General features: G+C 43.4%; 1 protein-coding gene across 1 annotated transcript; it reads right to left on the reverse strand.

Annotated features, from left to right (window-relative positions):
- Window positions 1-655: 655 nt before the first annotated feature.
- RNF125 (ring finger protein 125) lies at window positions 656-17,187 on the reverse strand. The gene is made up of 6 exons (XM_069957659.1): window positions 16,869-17,187; window positions 7,522-7,675; window positions 7,015-7,109; window positions 6,368-6,467; window positions 5,785-5,889; window positions 656-4,485 (listed from the first exon to the last, which is right to left on the reverse strand). Exons 1-6 carry the CDS (start codon window positions 16,994-16,996, stop codon window positions 4,399-4,401), a joined length of 669 nt encoding a protein of 222 aa, XP_069813760.1. The 5' UTR covers window positions 16,997-17,187; the 3' UTR covers window positions 656-4,398.
- Window positions 17,188-20,316: the final 3,129 nt, after the last annotated feature.

Consider the following 20,316-nt stretch of genomic DNA (forward strand, 5'->3'; position numbering starts at 1 on the left):
TTGCACCTTTTTCTGTGTTTTGGACCCACTCTTGACTTTGGCAAAAAAAAAAAAAATTACAGACCAAAATGCTATGAGTAAATTCTGCCTTATTTGAGTCAGATGTCTAGAGCTTTTACTTTTCAGTGCAGACAACTACAATGTCTTAAATTAGAAAGGAGAGATAATTCAATAAAAAACTCAAGCAATACATAGCAACTTTACCCAAATTCATAGTGGTAATAACCCTTATATACGCATGTGGTTTACATGTTTGTGAAGAATTTTAATGTACATAAAAGTATTTAAGTCTACCTATATGGCAATACATATTCATGATGAGCGAATTTACAGTAGGAACAAAGCAAATCACTTTGTTCCTATCTGTATTCCGCTCATCGGAATACAGATTTTAAGTCTGCTCCGCTTCTTGCCGCTCCTCCCCACGTGCTGGGAAAAGATGGATCCAGTCCTGGGAAATTTCCCAGTTTCCCAGGACTGGATTCATCTTTTCCCAGCACCTGGGGAGGAGCGGCAGGAAGCAGAGCACACATAAAAGCCCTGCAGCCCGATGAGCAGAATACAGATAGGAACAAAGCGATTCGCTTCGTTCCTACTGTATATTCGCTCATCACTAATACATATAATAAAGAAGAAAAGCACAGAGAAGCAGACATTGTTCAAAACAGATTTATTATATGAAACCATCATCAGACTATGAAAAAACCAAGTATAATACAAAATACAAAACCAATAGTTATAGTGGAAATCAGAAGGTATATTAAAGGTATTATTAATCTGTTGTATCAAATAGTTTATAAATCCCCAGATGGATCATGTCAATGGGCCGATTCCTAATGTACATATTTACATTTTACTATATGGATCATAAATTAACTGTATAGGAGCGACAAGTCTTATGCTTATAACTGCAGTCAACCTGTAGCCTCTCCACTGGTGTCAATAGAAATCCCAGATGTGACTGTGCCAGTCCCAGGGTTTGCTGTTCCACCAGTGTGCTAGAGCCATGGGCTGCACACCTCTGTCATAGTAACATTTAAAAATCAGACATGCCCAACCTTTCTCTCCTGACATCTAGCGAGGGAGAGTCATAAGGTCCCCCATCCCATTAGATGGCCAGTCGGCCCTTAAAGTGTCACTGTCGTGAATTTTTTTTTTCAGAAATCAATAGTCCAGGCGATTTTAATAAACTTTGTAATTGGGTTTATTATCCGAAAAATGCATTTTTATCATGAAAAAGCAGTTTGAAGCTCTCCCCCCTGTCTTCATTGTTCTCCTATGGAGAGAGCTAAAGAAAAGACCAAGACAGGACAACAAAGAAGTAATCTACAAATCCCTCACGGGATATCTCCTGTGACAGTCACCAGTGACCTGTCTGAGCTCGGATTACAGCTGTCACCCAGCTCCGTGCCTGTAATCCTCTGTTATCTGCTTTCTGCTGCCGGCTAACTCCCTCCTTCCTCCTCCCCCCTCCCCTCTCCCTAGAGCAGACAGGGTACGACTCCTGCAACAAGTCACAATTTTCAGATTTTTCAGAGTGGATGAAAAAGAGGAAGGAGGGGGGGACCTGGGAAAAGGCTTTTTACATGCAGATAATGGCAGATTTGGCTAATAAACCCAATTACAAAGTTTCTTAAAATCGCCTGGACTATTGATTTCTGCAAAAAATAAAAAAAAAAAAAAAAAAAAACGACAGTGACTCTTTAAGTCTATCACTGCACTCATAGTGACACATAACAGCTTGTACCTGCTGAAGGCCTAACTTTTTATAACTTTGAATAAAACATCTAATTTTGTATTACCCTGTGAAGTACTGCATCATGTTATGTTAATAATAAAGGCACATGTGTTAAGGGATAAACCTGGGTCCACACGATTGGCCCATATATTTAATACCTGGTGTTATGTACTCATCATTATAGCTAAAGGACCGGTTATAAAAACTGCAGACATGAATAATCGATCTACCAAGCTTCTGATGCTCACTCAGGTATAAAATATAACACTTAAGAGTATAGTGTATATTACATATTCTATGGGGGAAATGTCCATTAGTCTACATTTGAGCATAAAGGAACCAAAACTCCAGAATCATGGGGGAAAACAACATCTTATGAATAAATTGCAGTAAAGTTATTCAGCCAGGACAGATCCAGGTTAGGTAAGGTAAGGGATATTCTACCTTGCAAATCTCATCCTAGCATGAAATGCCCTGACTAGTTACACTACATGCAGCAATAAGGATACCAGTGCCAACAGTGTATATACTATACAGTTCACAGTAACAAACCTGAATATTCACCTGTATTCAGAATATAGGACACGTTTTATTAAACGGAAGGAACAAGTATTTTTTTATTGCTGTGTCTATGCCATGCAGTGTTGTGCACCAGACCCCACGGGAGGCACTTTGGGCTTTTATGACATTGTGGTGATTTGAATACCAAGTTATATTTGATAAATGATTCACATGAATAGTAAATGAATAGTAACAGACACAATGCACCCTGGATGACAGTATACAATAATTACTATTACAGAGAATAGGACCCACACACCAGTGTACATACAATACTACCATTAGATTAACTTATTTATGCGGATACTGTAAAGAACAAAATACCTGCAATATAAGTATAGTGTATATGATATGGCTATACCAGTCATATATGAGTACAAATAGCTTGAGCTTACTGTTAGACACATATATAATAAAGCCTAAAAGCAGTATCAGAGCACAGTAAGAGTCCTGCCACTGACCAGCAGTAGCACGTGATAGAGTAATATGTTTGTCTATAGCTTAAAGAGGTTATCTGGTTTAGAAAAGTCATTTTTAAATAGCATATTAGGAAACTCTCAGTTAATAGAAGGGGTCCCTTTTAGGACCCTCATCTACTAGTCAAGAGAATAAAGCAGCTACGTAAAGCAGCCCTGGAGGACCTAGCTAGTCCCCGACTACACAGCCGGCCTATGGACCTCATTGATAACCATGTAATGTGTCACTCGCTGTGGTGAAGCTGCGAGTGCTCCTGAATGAGGACTGCTGGATTCCTCCTGAGGTTACAGCTGCACACTGGAGGTCCTAGCAGCGAGACACCCTGTGATTAGCTTATTTCAGGAAATGCCCAAAGCGGGCAACGTTTTTATGGGAGCGTACGTGATTGTAGAAATAAAAAAAAAACAAAAGGTCAGATCACTTAAGCAAAATGTATGTGCAAGCAGAAGCACAAAAAAGACGCGGCTAAATAAGAAAAAAAAAAACATCTACATGACTAAACTATTCCTTAAGAACGCAATACACACAAATACATCTTTACTACTACTACTTATATAGGTGACACACAGGCATGTATATGGACTCCTCCAAAATATGAGAAACAGTTAGTGGTCTTGGGGGCAGGGATTCTTCTGGTCGTCCTGTCAGTGATCCCTAACGAACAAAAAAACAGTCATTTCCTCCCCAGTCTGAAATAGCGACATTCTTGGGCACTTGAGGAAGAGGGTATGTCCTGTAAATCCACGTGTATTATGCTGTTGGAACAAAGCTATGTAAACTGACTACAGTCGGTAGAATGGACACATTTAGTATTTCTTACTACGCCTGTGACTAGACTGAACAGCATACATATACACAGCAGCAGGTATAACTCTCGTTTCCCCATAAAATGAAAACTGTTTGCCATCATAGTGATATAAGCATAATAGACACTACTAGTAGTATCCACGCTAGTCTATTCATTGTGAGACCTATCCAACAAGTTAGCCGGCCTTTGTATTGTATGTGGTATGAAGTAGTCAAAGGAAAGGCAGCTAAATCAACTGTTTTGCCCTTTTTCTCCGTCACCCATATTCACCATTATTTACATACAATATGCCATATTTAACCTTCAGACTGTGGCTATGCTCTTGGACACGTTCCTGTATTTTTAAACATCCAGTTGCATACACTTGCTCTACCAGTCACCCTGTATATCCACCTTGTTCCAGCTCTGTTTCTGTGTTCTCATATTACAAAATAGCCGGTGTCAGTTTCCTAGTTCACATATACTGATATGTGGACTGAAGGAGTAAAAAGGAAGCCTGTATAATGCACATACATAACATGTGATCAAAGGATTACATTAAGTGTGGCTCTTCAGGTGTTGTGCATATCAAACCAGCCTCTCAACACCTGGAGAGCCACAGTCACTTCAGCTACATAATAAATCCAGAACAAGTAGTAGTGGTCTGCGCAGCCTTGGGTCCCCAGAAATTCCTATAATAAATGATGTGTCTGTAGTCTCTTTTAACCACATTGTGTTTTGAATAAGAAAAGTAGTCTTCATCTGTAAAGCACAAGAAGTCCATCAGAACATCTTCTATACACCATAGCGATCATCTTGCCTGTCCTGGTGACTCTTAGGATCTGTTTGAGTGTCTCATGAAGTGTATCAAGGACAGATCTAGTACTCGTTCAATAAGTGCCTCTTCCACTATGTTTATATCCTAAGGGTAAAAACAGAAGTCATTGTAAAAAATACTATGCAACAATAATTATATAATAAACAAATGCATCTTATTCTCTGAATATGCAATTACTACATAATGTATACTTGTCTTGCAATAGTGTGCATCTGACTCTCTATATGTTTCCTCTGTATGGGGTATCTGGTGTGACTTTATATGATGGCTTTGAAACACTTTAAGAAATAAAACAACAAGGTTAAAAGAGTTATTCAGGCTTAGACAAACATGATCACTTTCTTCCATAAACAGCATTACTTGTCCTTGCTACATTAAAGTAAACGAAGCTGAACTGTAATACTGCACACAACCTGAGGACAGTGGTGGTGCTGTTCTTGCAAGTAGCTGCATTGTTGCTAATCCTGGATAAATCCCTTTAATGGGAACTTTTCCCACAAAAGAGCACAAACACTTTTACCCAGGGACATGTAAAGCAAAACGCTAAACTGCCACCTAGTGGTAAAAAAATAAAGTGCACGAACATGAGATCAGTGTATAATACCAATAGGCTGAATACATCTTCAGGCTATGCCAATTTAAGCACATTATAAAACCTCATCAGTAGTAAATAGAATTGTTCAGAGATAAATCAAGGGAAGGATCTCTGATCATTCTGTAGACTAAAGTTAAATATAATCTGAGACATATTAAAAAGGGGTTGTCTGCTCTGACCCTTTATTTGTCATATGATGCTCAGGGAGGTAAGGGATTTAAAAAAAAAAAGCAGAAAACCCCTAACACACCTAACCTACCTCCTTTGTTTATGCTGTCCACAGGATCTCGAAGCTGCAGACGATAAGTCAGAGGCCTGCTCAGCCAGTGGATGCAGGACACCACTGTGACCACAGATAGGCTGAGAGGGCCTGTGATGTATTGTCTACAGACCCAGAAGCACCATTCTGCAGAGACAAGAGCTCCAGGATCCTGTAGACAGCAGGTAAGGTGGAGCTAAACCTTACCCCCCATTTTATGAGAAATAATGAGAATTGTAAAAATTTCCTGAAAATTAAAAAGAAGTTAAGTTTACATGGTGGCTGTATAGTAAAATCCCCACACAATAGAAATCTGAAACAATACATAAAATTATTACAATGCTCCTGCAGGGTTAACACCAGAGGTAATTTTCTATTTTGACCTGAAGCTCCAATTTCGAAAATATTGGCAAGCTAGAAATCTCGATACAGACAAATATAGGAAGTAATAAAATGGAAACCAATGCAAACATGTGATCTAAAAGTAAAGCAATGAGCAGGCAAAATGAATGGGTTACTTGTTACTTACAATGTAGTTTTCATAGTAAATTGAGTGTCTGGCATGAAGATGCTTCAGGAAACTTGAGTCATAGCTGGGGTCTCCTCCCGGCATTAAGCGACAAATTGGACACATCTAAACAAAAAGACCATGATAGAATTAGCAGTGTTAGAGTTTGGATATGAAATAGGGAGCATGGACTCGCAGCATGGACACATTAATACGTTTTCCTTCTCTCTCACCCCTTCCCAATCTCAGAGGTGTCCGACAACCCCAAATCAGCCTCCCATCATACAACAAACATGCTCATTTACAAACTTTGTGTTCATTGTTAACTCTAAACTGGTAGTATAGTTCTCACATGTAAAAGGTTATTGTTTTCATTATGACAAGTTATACAACTTTCCAATATATCTATATCATTCTCGATTTCAAGAACTGTTTGCAGTCATTCAATATGGTGAAAACAGGTCAAAGCTTGGTAGGCCACCACTGATCCAGACTGTTATATGAATGCAGACTCTTCTGTGTTTTTGCATGTAACAAAAAAGGAATACAAACATACGATACAATCCTGTAGCAAAATATGCATTTTAAGTAATAGAATCCTTACCACCAATCGGCTCTCAGTAATGTGGTCGGAGAAGCAATGCTGGACAAGGTTGTCTTCATCCAGTTCCTCTGGACAGAAAGGACAAGCATATATTGGTTCTCTGAAAAAAAGAGCGTTGAGACTTATTTCAAGGATACTTATGTAGATGCAGATCTAAAGTGGTACCTCTATAATAAGTAATTATTGTATTAAGTAATTTAAAGGTGTTTAATTGATTCCAGCATAATAACATACTACTATACCCTCAAACTCCATCCTTCATAGTGCAGGCACATGGTGGCAGCAGGAGGAGCTAGCTTGTAGACAATACAGTATATAGGGAGGACTGAAGAAGGCTAAAGGCAGGTGGCATACAAGAGGCAACACACAGCCACAAAGTAACGCTGACAGCACCTGCACTGTCACTGGGTGTGATCTGTGGTGTTTTGCACCATGGCTTTACGCAAGACTGGGTGCCAAACAAGTAGCTCGATTTAAAAGGGTTGACCACTTTTTTACAATGTTATCCTAACATGGCTGCAATAGAGCATTAGTATTAGTATAGGCACATTACTCATCAGTATACCTTCCCCTACATTTTCCAACCCCTTAGATATATGTGTACTATAAAAAGTAGACATTATGTGACCAATACAAACTAAACATACCTGACTGGTGTCTTGCCCAACTCTTCTAGAGGTCCGTACTTATTAAGATATGGCTGACACATGTTTAAGTGAGCTCGCATTTCACTTACACATATCTATTAAAGAAAAAAAAAAGTTATTAGAACCATGTGAAACCAACCAACACAAAATTCTCTGTCCCTCAGATTTCTATAAGGTATCCACAGGATAGATGATAAATGTATGATCACTTGGATCACAACAAATCACTAAAATGCAGGTTCAGAGTCCTCTGTTTCAGAGGAGTAACAAAGGGCTTGACTATCCTGGTCAGTCCCATAGACTTTGACTAGAGCAGTAGTGTATGTGTGTGACCACTGCTTCATTCAAACTACAAGTCATCAAGCTGTATTTCTCCATGCATGCACTGCATTTACATCATAGTTTTAGATTAGTTGGAATACCTTTAAATGCAGGATTATTTGTGTACGCAAAACTCTTCTTGTAACCATCTTGTATGCTAGGAGGTTTAGCAGACTCTTGTCTTACCTTTTCTTCACATTCCTCACAATTCTGATATGAATTCTTCATCTTCTTCACAATGTCCCCAGCGAAAGATCCTTCTGATGACAGGTGAGATCGGCAATAAGGACAAACATAGCCGTTATTCCGCAGACTAGCTTTGATACAAGTCTGACAAAACCTATAAGGCACAAGAGGAAACATTTTTTATATCTATCCATCAAGAATATCAATATATCAAGAACAATACAGGCCAATGGACAGATGCATTAAAAAGTTATTACCTGAACACTGTGGACAGTAAAAGGAAATCAGTTTACAAGCCATAGAAAACATGTCAAATACATGCAACTAAACCTAAACCATGTGTTAACTGAAAGTATGTGGATCGTATTTACATACTAAATGATCCCTACTAATACAGAAAAATCATCCCCCCCCAATAACAGGTCATTAATAGTGTGTTTTATGATATTTTGCCTTCTCCAAGTTATCCTGCATTTCTACATAGATAACAACTAGGAGAACTACACCATCCCCTGCTTCCATTTGCCTTCGGCCCAGACTGTGCATCAGCCGGAGGATCGGAACTAACAGTACCACAGCTCCCACCCACACACCGGACTACACAACTGTGGGACAAATTAAAAAGAGAACTGAAATAGTAAGATATAAAACATGAAGACACAACTTCATTTCTGCCCTGATGTTGGGCAAGGCAAACATCCTGCTCTACAGAAGATACAGATCACTTCTATCCTATCAATAAGTCATCATGTGGCCTGTGTGTGTATAGAGGTGCAGCAGTTTAAATAGCCATAAGATTTCACACACCAGCATCCTAGTTTTGCGAATATTCTCAAATAAATCAGATTAAAGTTATTAAAAAGGACCATAATAGTTTAAAGGGACTTTGTCAGCCAGGTTTTAGCCCTGAAAACTGCAAACTGCTCTACATAGCGGTCATGGAGCGGAGTGTAATAACAACTAGGGTTTAGGTCAGGAATGGGGAACCTTTGGCCCTCCAGCTGTTGCAAAACGACAGTTCTCAGCTTTGCTTTGGCTGTCAGGGCATGATGGGAATTGTAGTTTTGCAACAGCTGGAGAGCCGCAGTTTGTAAACCCATGGTTTAGGTAATGCAAGAACACTGTGATGTCCTGGCAATGACTGCTGCCCTCTAATGGTCCTTTTACGCAGAACGTTTATCAGTAAAATCTGCGCAATCACATTTGTTCGATCATCTTCTCATGTAAATACAGCTAACGAACAAGCAACGAGTGAGAAATTGCTAATCGTGGTCTGTCAACATGTTCTCAAATAGTCTCTGGTTGATAATTTGCAGATCGTTTTGTCTAAACAGTCTATCGCATATTCACTCTGTTGTGTGGGTTTGGTCTTTACATACGAATGGGTCAGTACACTTGCGGATGGCCACAGATGCATATACTATACCAATGTGTGACCTGAGCTTAGGATATATTCACTTTGAACTTGTGAATATACCTGTAAACTAATTTAAACATGTTAGAAATGCTGCACATTTTATCTGTGTATTTCTACAGGTAAGATCTGCAGCGGGTCACAATACAAAACAAGTGGTTGAGATTTGACTAATTTTATCCACATGCTGCGGACACCTTCCACACTTCTGCAGCGTGCCCATTCTATAGCAAATCTGCTCTGGATTTTCGGTGGGTTTCACCCCTTTTAATATAGGACTGGATATAAGACATGTGGATTTGTAGTGGAAATCTCTGTGCACCCAGCCTTATGCAGTCCATTTTTTTTTTTTTTTTCTGCAGTCGTCCTGTGATGTAATTAGATACAAACCTGTCACAGAAACATTAACCTTTGGTAAACCCATGTGAATATAGATAAGGAAATTATGTAAAATTCATATCCAGTAAGGAAATTATTCCTCACTTTTTTAACACTGATGACAGAGCAGCTCAAAAAAAAAAAAAAAAAAAAAAAAAAAAAAAAATTATATATTATATATATATATATATATATATATATATATATATATATATATATATATATTGATCATAATTAAAAAAAAAAATGATATATAAAAGCCTGTAGAATCACCCTGGTTTCTTGTGTCCCCATCAGTCTAAGGAGGGCTGCATTGTGGTAACATTCTTTTCCTCCTGTGCCCTGTCTCGTGACCAGGCTGCTCCTGCATGCTGCATTTACAAAAACCTATATCAGGAAACTGCTATGAAATTCTCTAATATGGTAGCATAGTATTAATATATAAATGAAGGGATTACTACTGGAAGCCTCAGCGATTATATCCTTAACAAAATGCTGAATTTTTCCAAAATGTAAATAGGACCATGGATTGCATGGTCACGGCAAACCCTCTGTAATGAGATTTCTATATAACCTTAGTGAAACTGCAAGAGTTCGCTCATGCAAGTCTAATGTGTATGGCCCCCTTCAGGGTATGTTCACCTGTTGCAAATTTCACAAGGAATTTTAAGTGCAATTTAAGGATTTGCTAAGAATTGACTTGACAATCCTTTATGTAGAATTCAAATCTGCACAGGAGATTTTCACTTAAAAATGCAAATGGTGGAGAACTTCCTATTGAATTTAAAGAGGGGCAGAGTTCATACAGATTCTGAGGTGAAATCCATGTGGAATCTGACTGAAGTTTTGTAAATATACCCTGGGTGGATTTATTGTAATGGTCAATGTATTTGCTTTGGAACTGAAACCATTCTAACATTATAGGATGGACTACAAGGCGGGAGGGAGTCTGAGAAACTGAGGAAGATTTCTATAGCACTACCCTGTTAAATAGTTCTAGTCTACAACGTTCTCCTCTGCCAGTATAACGGACAGGAATGCACAAATCAAGGCTTTTACTATTAGACCTGTCGCCTCAAAAAGCCTTTGCATTGAGCAGGATATGCCCTCACGAGCACAGGAATGTTATTGTTCTTTCCTGCTTCCCCTCTAAATCTCGTGGACATACAGGATCAGGATGATGTCACATTGGCCACTTGCCAGGAAGGACAGGGAATAGAAAAACACGTAGAGCTCAGAGTCTAAATTTTCCAGTATATGGTAAGTATCAGTATTGTTTCCCAGGCTGGAAGTTCCCTTAATGTTTGTGTCCAATGCTTAAATCCTGGGTCATAAATAGTACAAGAAATAATAGCCGCTCTATGGTCACAATAAGAAAAAAGTCTTGTTGGGTGGGCTTAACCAGCTGATCACCAAGCTTTAGGGGCACTTTAATAGCCACAATATGTCCATTATTGCAGCAGACTCCATGCCGAAGTTTGCTCCATTAAAATACACTGGGGATAGTCTACAGGTGAATCCACTGCAGATTTCATGACCTGGATTATCCCAAAAAAATCTACACTGTGTGGACATGGTTTTAGCCACCTCATTGTATGAGGATAAGTACATGTTACAGAATACAGATCCAGGCACAGGAATGTCCAGCTACACCTATAGTCACTATGGTCACTAAGTCTGAACCGGACAAGCAAGTGTCCTAACAATAACCTGTCCAACAGGGCCGCTGCACTGAAATGAGATCTGTAGATACAAATAACAGCTGTGTTTGGTTAATATCCTAATGGACAATCTAATAAACTGAACCTTGGCTAAAGCATCAGTCACATTACTGAGCGCACAAATAACCAGAAAAACAAATCAAAGTTCGCCCAACTCTGAATAGGGAAGGTCACTGGGGGCGCAAGGATTTAGCTAAACTATTAAGGAAACCACCCAGATTAGAACCTTAACTAAGAGATAATAAAAATGGCACTAAACATGAGCGAAGCATTATAACTTATGTCAGCGCTTAGGGGATTACAACTTGTACACTAAGGGATTATATTATGGTATAAACCATCTATATTGTGTATTAAAAGCAAAAAGATAAGAAAAACATTTCTTCTGAAAAACTCATAACAGATATTTTTGGGTCTAACCTCTGAGACTAGTACAAATCTAAAATGGAGAAGAGGCCTCGGGTCGGGGGTGGGGGAACACATGACATTACTGCTTATTGCAGGCTGCCATAAAGGTGGCAATCGGTTGATTTAGACGTGGCTGCAAGTTCTGTAACATGTATTAGGACCTCAACAGGTTTTTACATTTTATAACCGAACCAAAAAAAGTTACTCTTATCCGATCAGAAATTTAGAAAGGAGCCCCTGCCATCAGTATACTGTATGCCAGTGCACTGGCTGGGTATTGGTTCTAGGCCACCCAGGAGCAACAAGTCCATCTCCTACCAGAAACATGAAAATTGCCGCAATCCACAACCACCTGTTCCCTATGGGCAAGTCCATCGATAGGTAACACGTCTAGATTGTGAAGAATGATCAATCTACTCTAGAATATGAATTTTCCCACATACTTTACCCGATATAAGTAACAAGATTTTACACTTACTGGATGGCAGATTTGTTACGGCTCACAGCATACTCCAGATTCCACTCATACTCCCACTGCTTTTAGATAGAACATGTAGTTCCCATACGGTTATATTGCTTAAAAGGGGATTCCATCATTCAGATTTGCCATCTGAACACACTCTGTAAGGGCTATGTATATATATTACAGCTATTGGTCTGCACGTCTAAACTCCTAGTGGCCAAAAAGAGCTCTGAAAGACTAAGGACTACTCACCATCAGACTAGAGAAATCGGTAATGGGAGTATGAAAAGGTTTTTCACAGTGCTTGGATATCTTTGGCAGTCCTACTATGAACCCAGCGATGGACCCCATGGACGGACTCCTCAATGATCAGCTAGGTATCACCTATTGTGCGGATAGGTAATAAGTTATGATCTTGCCAGAAAAACTTTAGGCTATGTAATTAACCCAATGCCAATTCATTTCATCAATAGAATTAGCTAAAACCCCAGTCATAAGAACTGAAGTGTGAACCCCCCGTCCCCCTTAAATACCTACCCCATTCCCGGTGGCCAAGTGTAACAGTAAACGATGGCTTCGCTGGGAAGAAACCACTGTAACTATTATCCTGTAAATGTTATATCTGGTAACAAGAGCAGCACAGCCTGGGTTCTTTTGTATGATGGGACCACATAGGAGGACAGTACACAATATATGGGGGGGCACCCTTTAATCTGAATTTGCATCATGGCCTGAAGCTTAAGGTCAGGCCTATGATCAGCTGAATGACACTTTTATGCCTGTCTGACTGTCTCACTAACACGTCTTGTACGAACTCGGGCCAAGACGTGAGACACTGAACAGACGAGACACAACGTTCTTTGTGTCTCCAGCAGTATTCACATTAGGTCTCTGGCCTCATCCTTAGTCATGCTGCTCTCCCACACTCATTGTAATCTGTCAGGAAGCGGCCTGTGTTTTTGCTCATACGATGATATCATTTCCTTGATTCAACAGCAAAGCTTCTGTCCGTTAGTGAAGTCAAGTAAAACTACAGACCATTTACAGACCATTTGCAACTTGAGCCGTATGGAACATGTCAACAGGACGGACATGGCAGCTGCTTTACATGGAAGTTCCTGCTTGCTTGTGTCACTTCAACACTTATTTGCCTAATACCCCTAAGTGTTGGTGAAAATGCAAGCAGGAAGACAGGAACGACAACACTGCTAAAGCTTGGAATCAGACCCTTTGAGGTTTTCACAGTACATTTTGCAGCATTTTTTTTGCTGTATACTATGTACAAAAGTTTTTTTTGTTGTTGGATGCTTCTATATGGAATAGCAAAGCAGATTGCACAATTCCATTCTATGGCCTATGGAATATTAATAGTCCAAAACGCCTAACCCAGTTCAGCAAATGCTGTCTCCTTCTGGTAAGCCATTATTTTGGTGTGTGTGTGTGTGTGTGTGTTGGGGGAAGGCAGACCCTCCAACTTCTTCAGCCACTGGTAATCCATTGCAGTGTTCAGACGAACTTAAAGGGAACCATTCACCCCGTGGCCCCCGTTAGAAACAGACAAACAGTTACATAAAGGTCAATATACTTACCATATCGCTCCCGGTCCCGTCCCGGATCTCGTTGTTGACACGGAGAAATCGCCGATTCTTCTTCTTGCGCCCATTATGGTAATGAGCGCCGCCGGCCCGAAGTCCAGCCTTCTCCCCGCCTCCGACACTTGATTGACGCCGGGTCTTCTTCCTCCTCTTCTTCTTTCTTCTCGCCGGATCCCGCGCAGGCGCCGTGACGGTCGTTTTCGGCGCATGCGCAGTTCACAATTGAAGCCGCTCCACAGCTTCAATGTTTACTGCGCGTGCGCCGATTGTCAGAGCTGAAGTGACGTGTTGGACTTCGCGCATGCGCGGTACACAGGAAAGTCACAAGCACGTATCCTGTTTACCGCGCAGGCGCAGAAGAGATGACGAGACCTTCGCAACGGCGCCTGCGTGGGAATTCGTGAGGAGACTGAAGACTGAAGACGTCAATCAAGTTCCAGGAGGCGTGGATGGGCGGCGACGAGAAGAGGACCTCATGAATAAGTTGGACTCGTCCGTCGTTTCCTATGGACGTTGGACTCATCTCAGCTCATTACCATAATGGGCGGGAGAAGAAGAATCGGCGATTTCTCCGTGTCAACAACGAGATCCGGGACGGGACCGGGAGCGATATGGTAAGTATATTGACCTTTATGTAACTGTTTGTCTGTTTCTAATGGGGGCCACGGGGTGAATGGTTCCTTTTAAGCATAAAAAAAGTCGATCAAGATCCCTTAAATGTCTATAGAAATAAATGAGTAACCTTTTCCTGCCATAGATAAAGTGTTCCCGAAGACCAAGATGATGACCCCCTTGGAGCTAGGCGCAGAACTCCGTGTAAGCCTTATTTACTTGGCCAGATGACAGAACAAAGAACAATGTGAGATATTCTCAGGGAATGTAGGTCAGTGCTGTGACTAGTGATCTGCCAGCACACCATACTGTACAACTGTACTACAGAAGAAAGAACAATGGCCACTGCTGTGCCCCATGCTGCGTCGCCAACAACTAAGTGCGATTGGCAATGCCACGAGACGTGATCATAAACAAAGAGCCGGCAGTCACTCACAGTAATCCGAAAACTAAGCTAATACAAGTCTAGCCTGCTTGTCTGTATGTCATGGGTCTGGTGGGGCAGTATAACCCCCCAGGGAGGTTGCTACAGAGGTAGTACTTGCACATAGGCCTTGGTATTATAATGCAAATGCCACACGACAGGAAGGTGCCCTATTAGGCTGTGTGTTTAAAATGTGCATTTTTTTTTACATGCAGTTTCTGTTTTGACTGGTGATCACCCATGGCTATGAGTTCTGCAACCAAAACAAACATGCTAAAAAAGCAACAAAAAACAGTATAAACACAACCCCCACCAGTTTTCCCATTGGGGCCTGGAGCTTACCATACTATATGGTAATATAGGCATACATTGGGCAGTGACCCCCAACCTGTGGCTCTTCAGCAGTTGAAAAACTATAACATCTATAATGCCCAGAGAACAAAAATCTGTCTGGACATGATGGGATTTGTAGTTAGCAACCACTGGAGAGCCCCAAGTTGACAGACGCAGCTTCAGACTAGAGCTACACAGCAATGGTGGCCAGGCCAGAAGCCATGCGGCCATAGATCACCATGTCACACTGTGAGCACTGAGCTGCATGCTTGCTAAGGTAAGTCAGTGACCTGACAGACACAGGATAGCCATCCATGATGAATTGCCTGCAGATGGCAGTTTGCAGTGACAGCCACTTGTGGACTGCAACAAGACATCACGGTGCACTACGATTCCCATGGTGCAACAAGGTGATCATTGGTGCATGGCCAAACTACAGTGTAGACCCAGTCTTAGGGTACAAACCCACACACCGTATACACAGCAGATACGCAGCAGATTTGGTGGTGCAGATTTGATGCTGTGTCCAGTTATTTAGATCTAATCTGCTGCGTATTTGTTGCGTGTTTGCTGCGTATTTGCTGCGTATCGCAGCAGTAAATAAGCTGCGTATACGGTGTGTGGGTTTGTACCCTCAGGGTGAGATGTAAGGATCAGTACACAAAAGTGGGAGACACAACCCCCCTGCTGTCCTGCAGTACACACAATGAGCAAAGTGGGGGGGACACAACCCCCCTGCTGTCCTGCAGTACACACTATGAGCATAGTGGGGCACACCACCCCCTGCTGTCCTGCAGTACACACAATGAGCATAGTGGGGGACACAACCCCCTGCTGTCCTGCAGTACACACAATGAGCATAGTGGGGCACACAACCCCCCTGCTGTCCTGCAGTACACACAATGAGCATAGTGGGGCACACAACCCCCCTGCTGTCCTGCAGTACACACAATGAGCATAGTGGGGCACACAACCCCCCTGCTGTCCTGCAGTACACACAATGAGCATAGTGGGGCACACAACCCCCCTGCTGTCCTGCAGTACACACAATGAGCATAGTGGGGCACACAACCCCCCTGCTGTCCTGCAGTACACACAATGAGCATAGTGGGGCACACAACCCCCCTGCTGTCCTGCAGTACACACAATGAGCATAGTGGGGCACACAACCCCCCTGCTGTCCTGCAGTACACACAATGAGCATAGTGGGGCACACAACCCCCCTGCTGTCCTGCAGTACACACAATGAGCATAGTGGGGCACACAACCCCCCTGCTGTCCTGCAGTACACACAATGAGCATAGTGGGGCACACAACCCCCCTGCTGTCCTGCAGTACACACAATGAGCATAGTGGGGCACACAACCCCCCTGCTGTCCTGCAGTACACACAATGAGCATAGTGGGGCACACAACCCCCCTGCTGTCCTGCAGTACACACAATGAGCATAGTGGGGCACACAACCCCCCTGCTGTCCTGCAGTACACACAATGAGCATAGTGGGGCACACAACCCCCCTGCTGTCCTGCAGTACACACAATGAGCATAGTGGGGCACACAACCCCCCTGCTGTCCTGCAGTACACACAATGAGCATAGTGGGGCACACAACCCCCCTGCTGTCCTGCAGTACACACAATGAGCATAGTGGGGCACACAACCCCCCTGCTGTCCTGCAGTACACACAATGAGCATAGTGGGGCACACAACCCCCCTGCTGTCCTGCAGTACACACAATGAGCCTAGTGGGGGACACAACCCCCTGCTGTCCTGCAGTACACACTATGAGCATAGTGGGGGACACAACCCCCTGCTGTCCTGCAGCTGTCAGGAGTTGTTACAGAGTTGCACTGGAGTTAGACAATAGGCTGCTATGTGTATGAAGGGGCCCCGGGGCTGCTCCCTATCCTAACACTACGCCCAGCATTGCGCAGATACTAGGAGTAGTCGTGTGCACGCGCTGCCCGTTCCCCTCCCCCCGGTACCGGGGCAGCACTCACACATGGCCGCAGCGCGTCCTGGTCGGCCGGTTCAGCACCTCCAGGCACACGGCGCAGTCATAGCTGGGGTTGGGCTCGTCGTCCGCGATGGCTTTGTGCTCTCTGTCGCTGCTCAGTATGGAGCCCATGTCTGCGGTGTGCGGCGTCGGTTAGCAGTGTGAACACAGGGCTGTCGTCTTTGTGCGGTGCTCGGGCGGCATGTGAGGCGGCCGCTCGGGTTACAGCTCAGCCCCGACCAATGGGCAGGCGCTGTATTGTTGGGAAGCAGCATGTGCTCGGTGGCAGCGCTCCAGCCTGTACACAGCGGTAACCTGAGCCCCGAGCGGAGCCCCGCCCCCCGGCACCCTGCCCGGACCACGTGGTCACCAGCCTGCCGGCAACAAAGGGGAAACATGGCGAGAGGTGGACAGCTCAGCACTGACCTCAGCCACTGAGATAGCCACAGCTGTCACTGACTGCCAGAGATAAGAGAGCACACAGCTGTCACTGACTGCCAGAGATAAGAGAGCACACAGCTGTCACTGACTGCCAGAGATAAGAGCGCACACAGCTGTCACTGACTGCCAGAGATAAGAGAGCACACAGCTGTCACTGCCTGCCAGAGATAAGAGAGCACACAGCTGTCACTGACTGCCAGAGATAAGAGAGCACACAGCTGTCACTGATAGCAGAGGATGGGGGTATACAGCTGTCATTGATAGCAGAGGGTGGAGGTATACAGCTGTCACTGATAGCAGAGGATGGGGGTACACAGCTGTCACTGACTGCCAGAGATAAGAGAGCACACAGCTGTCACTGATAGCAGAGGATGGGGGGTACACAGCTGTCATTGATAGCAGAGGATGGGGGGTACACAGCTGTCACTGATAGCAGAGGATGGGGGTACACAGCTGTCACTGATAGCAGAGGATGGGGGGTACACAGCTGTCATTGATAGCAGAGGGTGGAGGTATACAGCTGTCACTGATAGCAGAGGATGGGGGGTACACAGCTGTCATTGATAGCAGAGGATGGGGGGTACACAGCTGTCACTGATAGCAGAGGATGGGGGTACACAGCTGTCACTGATAGCAGAGGATGGGGGGTACACAGCTGTCATTGATAGCAGAGGGTGGAGGTATACAGCTGTCACTGATAGCAGAGGATGGGGGTACACAGCTGTCACTGATAGCAGAGGATGGGGGTATACAGCTGTCACTGATAGCAGAGGATGGGGTATACAGCTGTCACTGATAGCAGAGGATGGGGTATACAGCTGTCACTGATAGCAGGGGATGGGGGTATATAGCTGTCACTGATAGCAGAGGATGGGGGTATACAGCTGTCATTGATAGCAGAGGATGGAGGTATACAGCTGTCACTGATAGCAGAGGATGGGGTATACAGCTGTCACTGATAGCAGAGGATGGGGTATACAGCTGTCACTGATAGCAGGGGATGGGGGTATAAAGCTGTCACTGATAGCAGAGGATGGGGGTATACAGCTGTCATTGATAGCAGAGGATGGAGGTATACAGCTGTCACTGATAGCAGAGGATGGGGTATACAGCTGTCACTGATAGCAGAGGATGGGGTATACAGCTGTCACTGATAGCAGAGAATGGGGTATACAGCTGTCACTGATAGCAGAGGATGGGGTATACAGCTGTCACTGATAGCAGAGGATGGGGTATACAGCTGTCACTGATAGCAGAGGATGGGGTATACAGCTGTCACTGATAGCAGAGGATAGGGTATACAGCTGTCACTGATAGCAGGGGATGGGGGTATACAGAAGGAGGTATGCTGGGAGTTGTTGTGCATGTGGTATACTAACTGCTGGTTTGTGTGTGTGTGTGTGGCGATCAGTGATGGGATGTATGAGGAAATCCTGCAGGCCTGTCCTGATGGTTTCAGTAGGTGTGAAGAGGGCCTAATGCAATACTATACAGCAATACTATACAGCACGGCATAGATCCATACGGCAGACTAATAACTAAATAAAAAAGGTCCCTAGAGAGGAATTAAACAGGTGTAAAAAAAGTTTTTGTTTTTTTTTTTAAACAACTTCTAAATAATTCTAAAACTCCCTATTCTTTTATTTTTTTTTAAGTAAAAAAAGAAACATATTTGGCATCATTGCATGCATAATTGTGCACAAGGAGGTATGCTGGGAGTTGTAGTGCACAAGGAGGTATGCTGGGAGTTTATAGTGTACAAGGAGGTATGCTGCTAGTTGTAGTGCACAAGGAGGTATGCTGGGAGTTGTAGTGTACAAGGAGGTATGCTGGGAGTTGTAGTGTACAAGGAGGTATGCTGGGAGTTGTAGTACACAAGGAGGTATGCTGGGAGTTGTAGTGCACAAGGAGGTATGCTGGGAGTTGTAGTGTACAAGGAGGTATGCTGGGAGTTGTAGTGTACAAGGAGGTATGCTGGGAGTTGTAGTACACAAGGAGGTATGCTGGGAGTTGTAGTGCACAATGAGGTATGCTGGGAGTTGTAGTGTACAAGGAGGTATGCTGGGAGTTGTAGTGTACAAGGAGGTATGCTGGGAGTTGTAGTGTACAAGGAGGTATGCTGGGAGTGGTAGTGCACAAGGAGGTATGCTGGGAGTTGCAGTGGTGCAGCAGCCCCCCATATAGTAGCAGACCCTGAAGCATATGGAGAGGCTCGGGAGGGGTTCTATGCCGTCAGCTGTGACAGCAGCATGTACACAGGAAAGAAGCCAGCACAAGCAATTGCTAAGTGCCATAAGCTATAAGTGAAGGGTGGCGGGCTGAGGAGCTGATGCATGGGGGCAGGGGGCGGCACACAGAGAACATGGCCGGCGCTCAGCTAGTTGCGTTTTTTTTGCCCGGAGTATAGATATAAGTATCAATACTTTGCTGTATTATACTTTTTTAATAGGAGTCCATGGCAGACTTCTGCTGCTGCATGCCTTTGCAATGGCATATGTGAATTCTATTGGCCCTATACATAAGGGAATACTTCAAATGTAAAATCTGATGGAAGCAAAAAAATAAAACAAAATGTGAACAGTGCCTTTATTGTAGGCGACACTTATTTATGCATTTTACAGACTGAGGACCTGTATAGTGTAAGCATAGTGTAGACTCTTGGGACATTATCCTCCCAAGAAGTCAAATATTTTCCTGGTTACATCCACTTTTCCCAGAAATGGACATGGCCATTATTTGCCATCGAATGACAGCCATCCACTAAATTTCAACAGTGTGTGAACATAGCCTTTCTGTGTTTTCAATCCACCCCTGGTTTTGGTTGTAAAATACTGAGAAAAAATACCATGTGGGAACATAGTCTTAAAGCGACTCTGTACCCACAATCTGACCCCCCCCCCCCCCCCCCCCCAAACCGCTTGTACCTTCGGATAGCTGCTTTTAATCCAAGATCTGTCCTAGGATCAGTTTGGCAGATGATGCAGTTATTGTCCTAAAAAACAACTTTTAAA

The sequence above is a fragment of the Dendropsophus ebraccatus genome, chromosome 2, assembly GCF_027789765.1.
Source record: "Dendropsophus ebraccatus isolate aDenEbr1 chromosome 2, aDenEbr1.pat, whole genome shotgun sequence".
Classification (NCBI taxonomy): domain Eukaryota; kingdom Metazoa; phylum Chordata; class Amphibia; order Anura; family Hylidae; genus Dendropsophus; species Dendropsophus ebraccatus.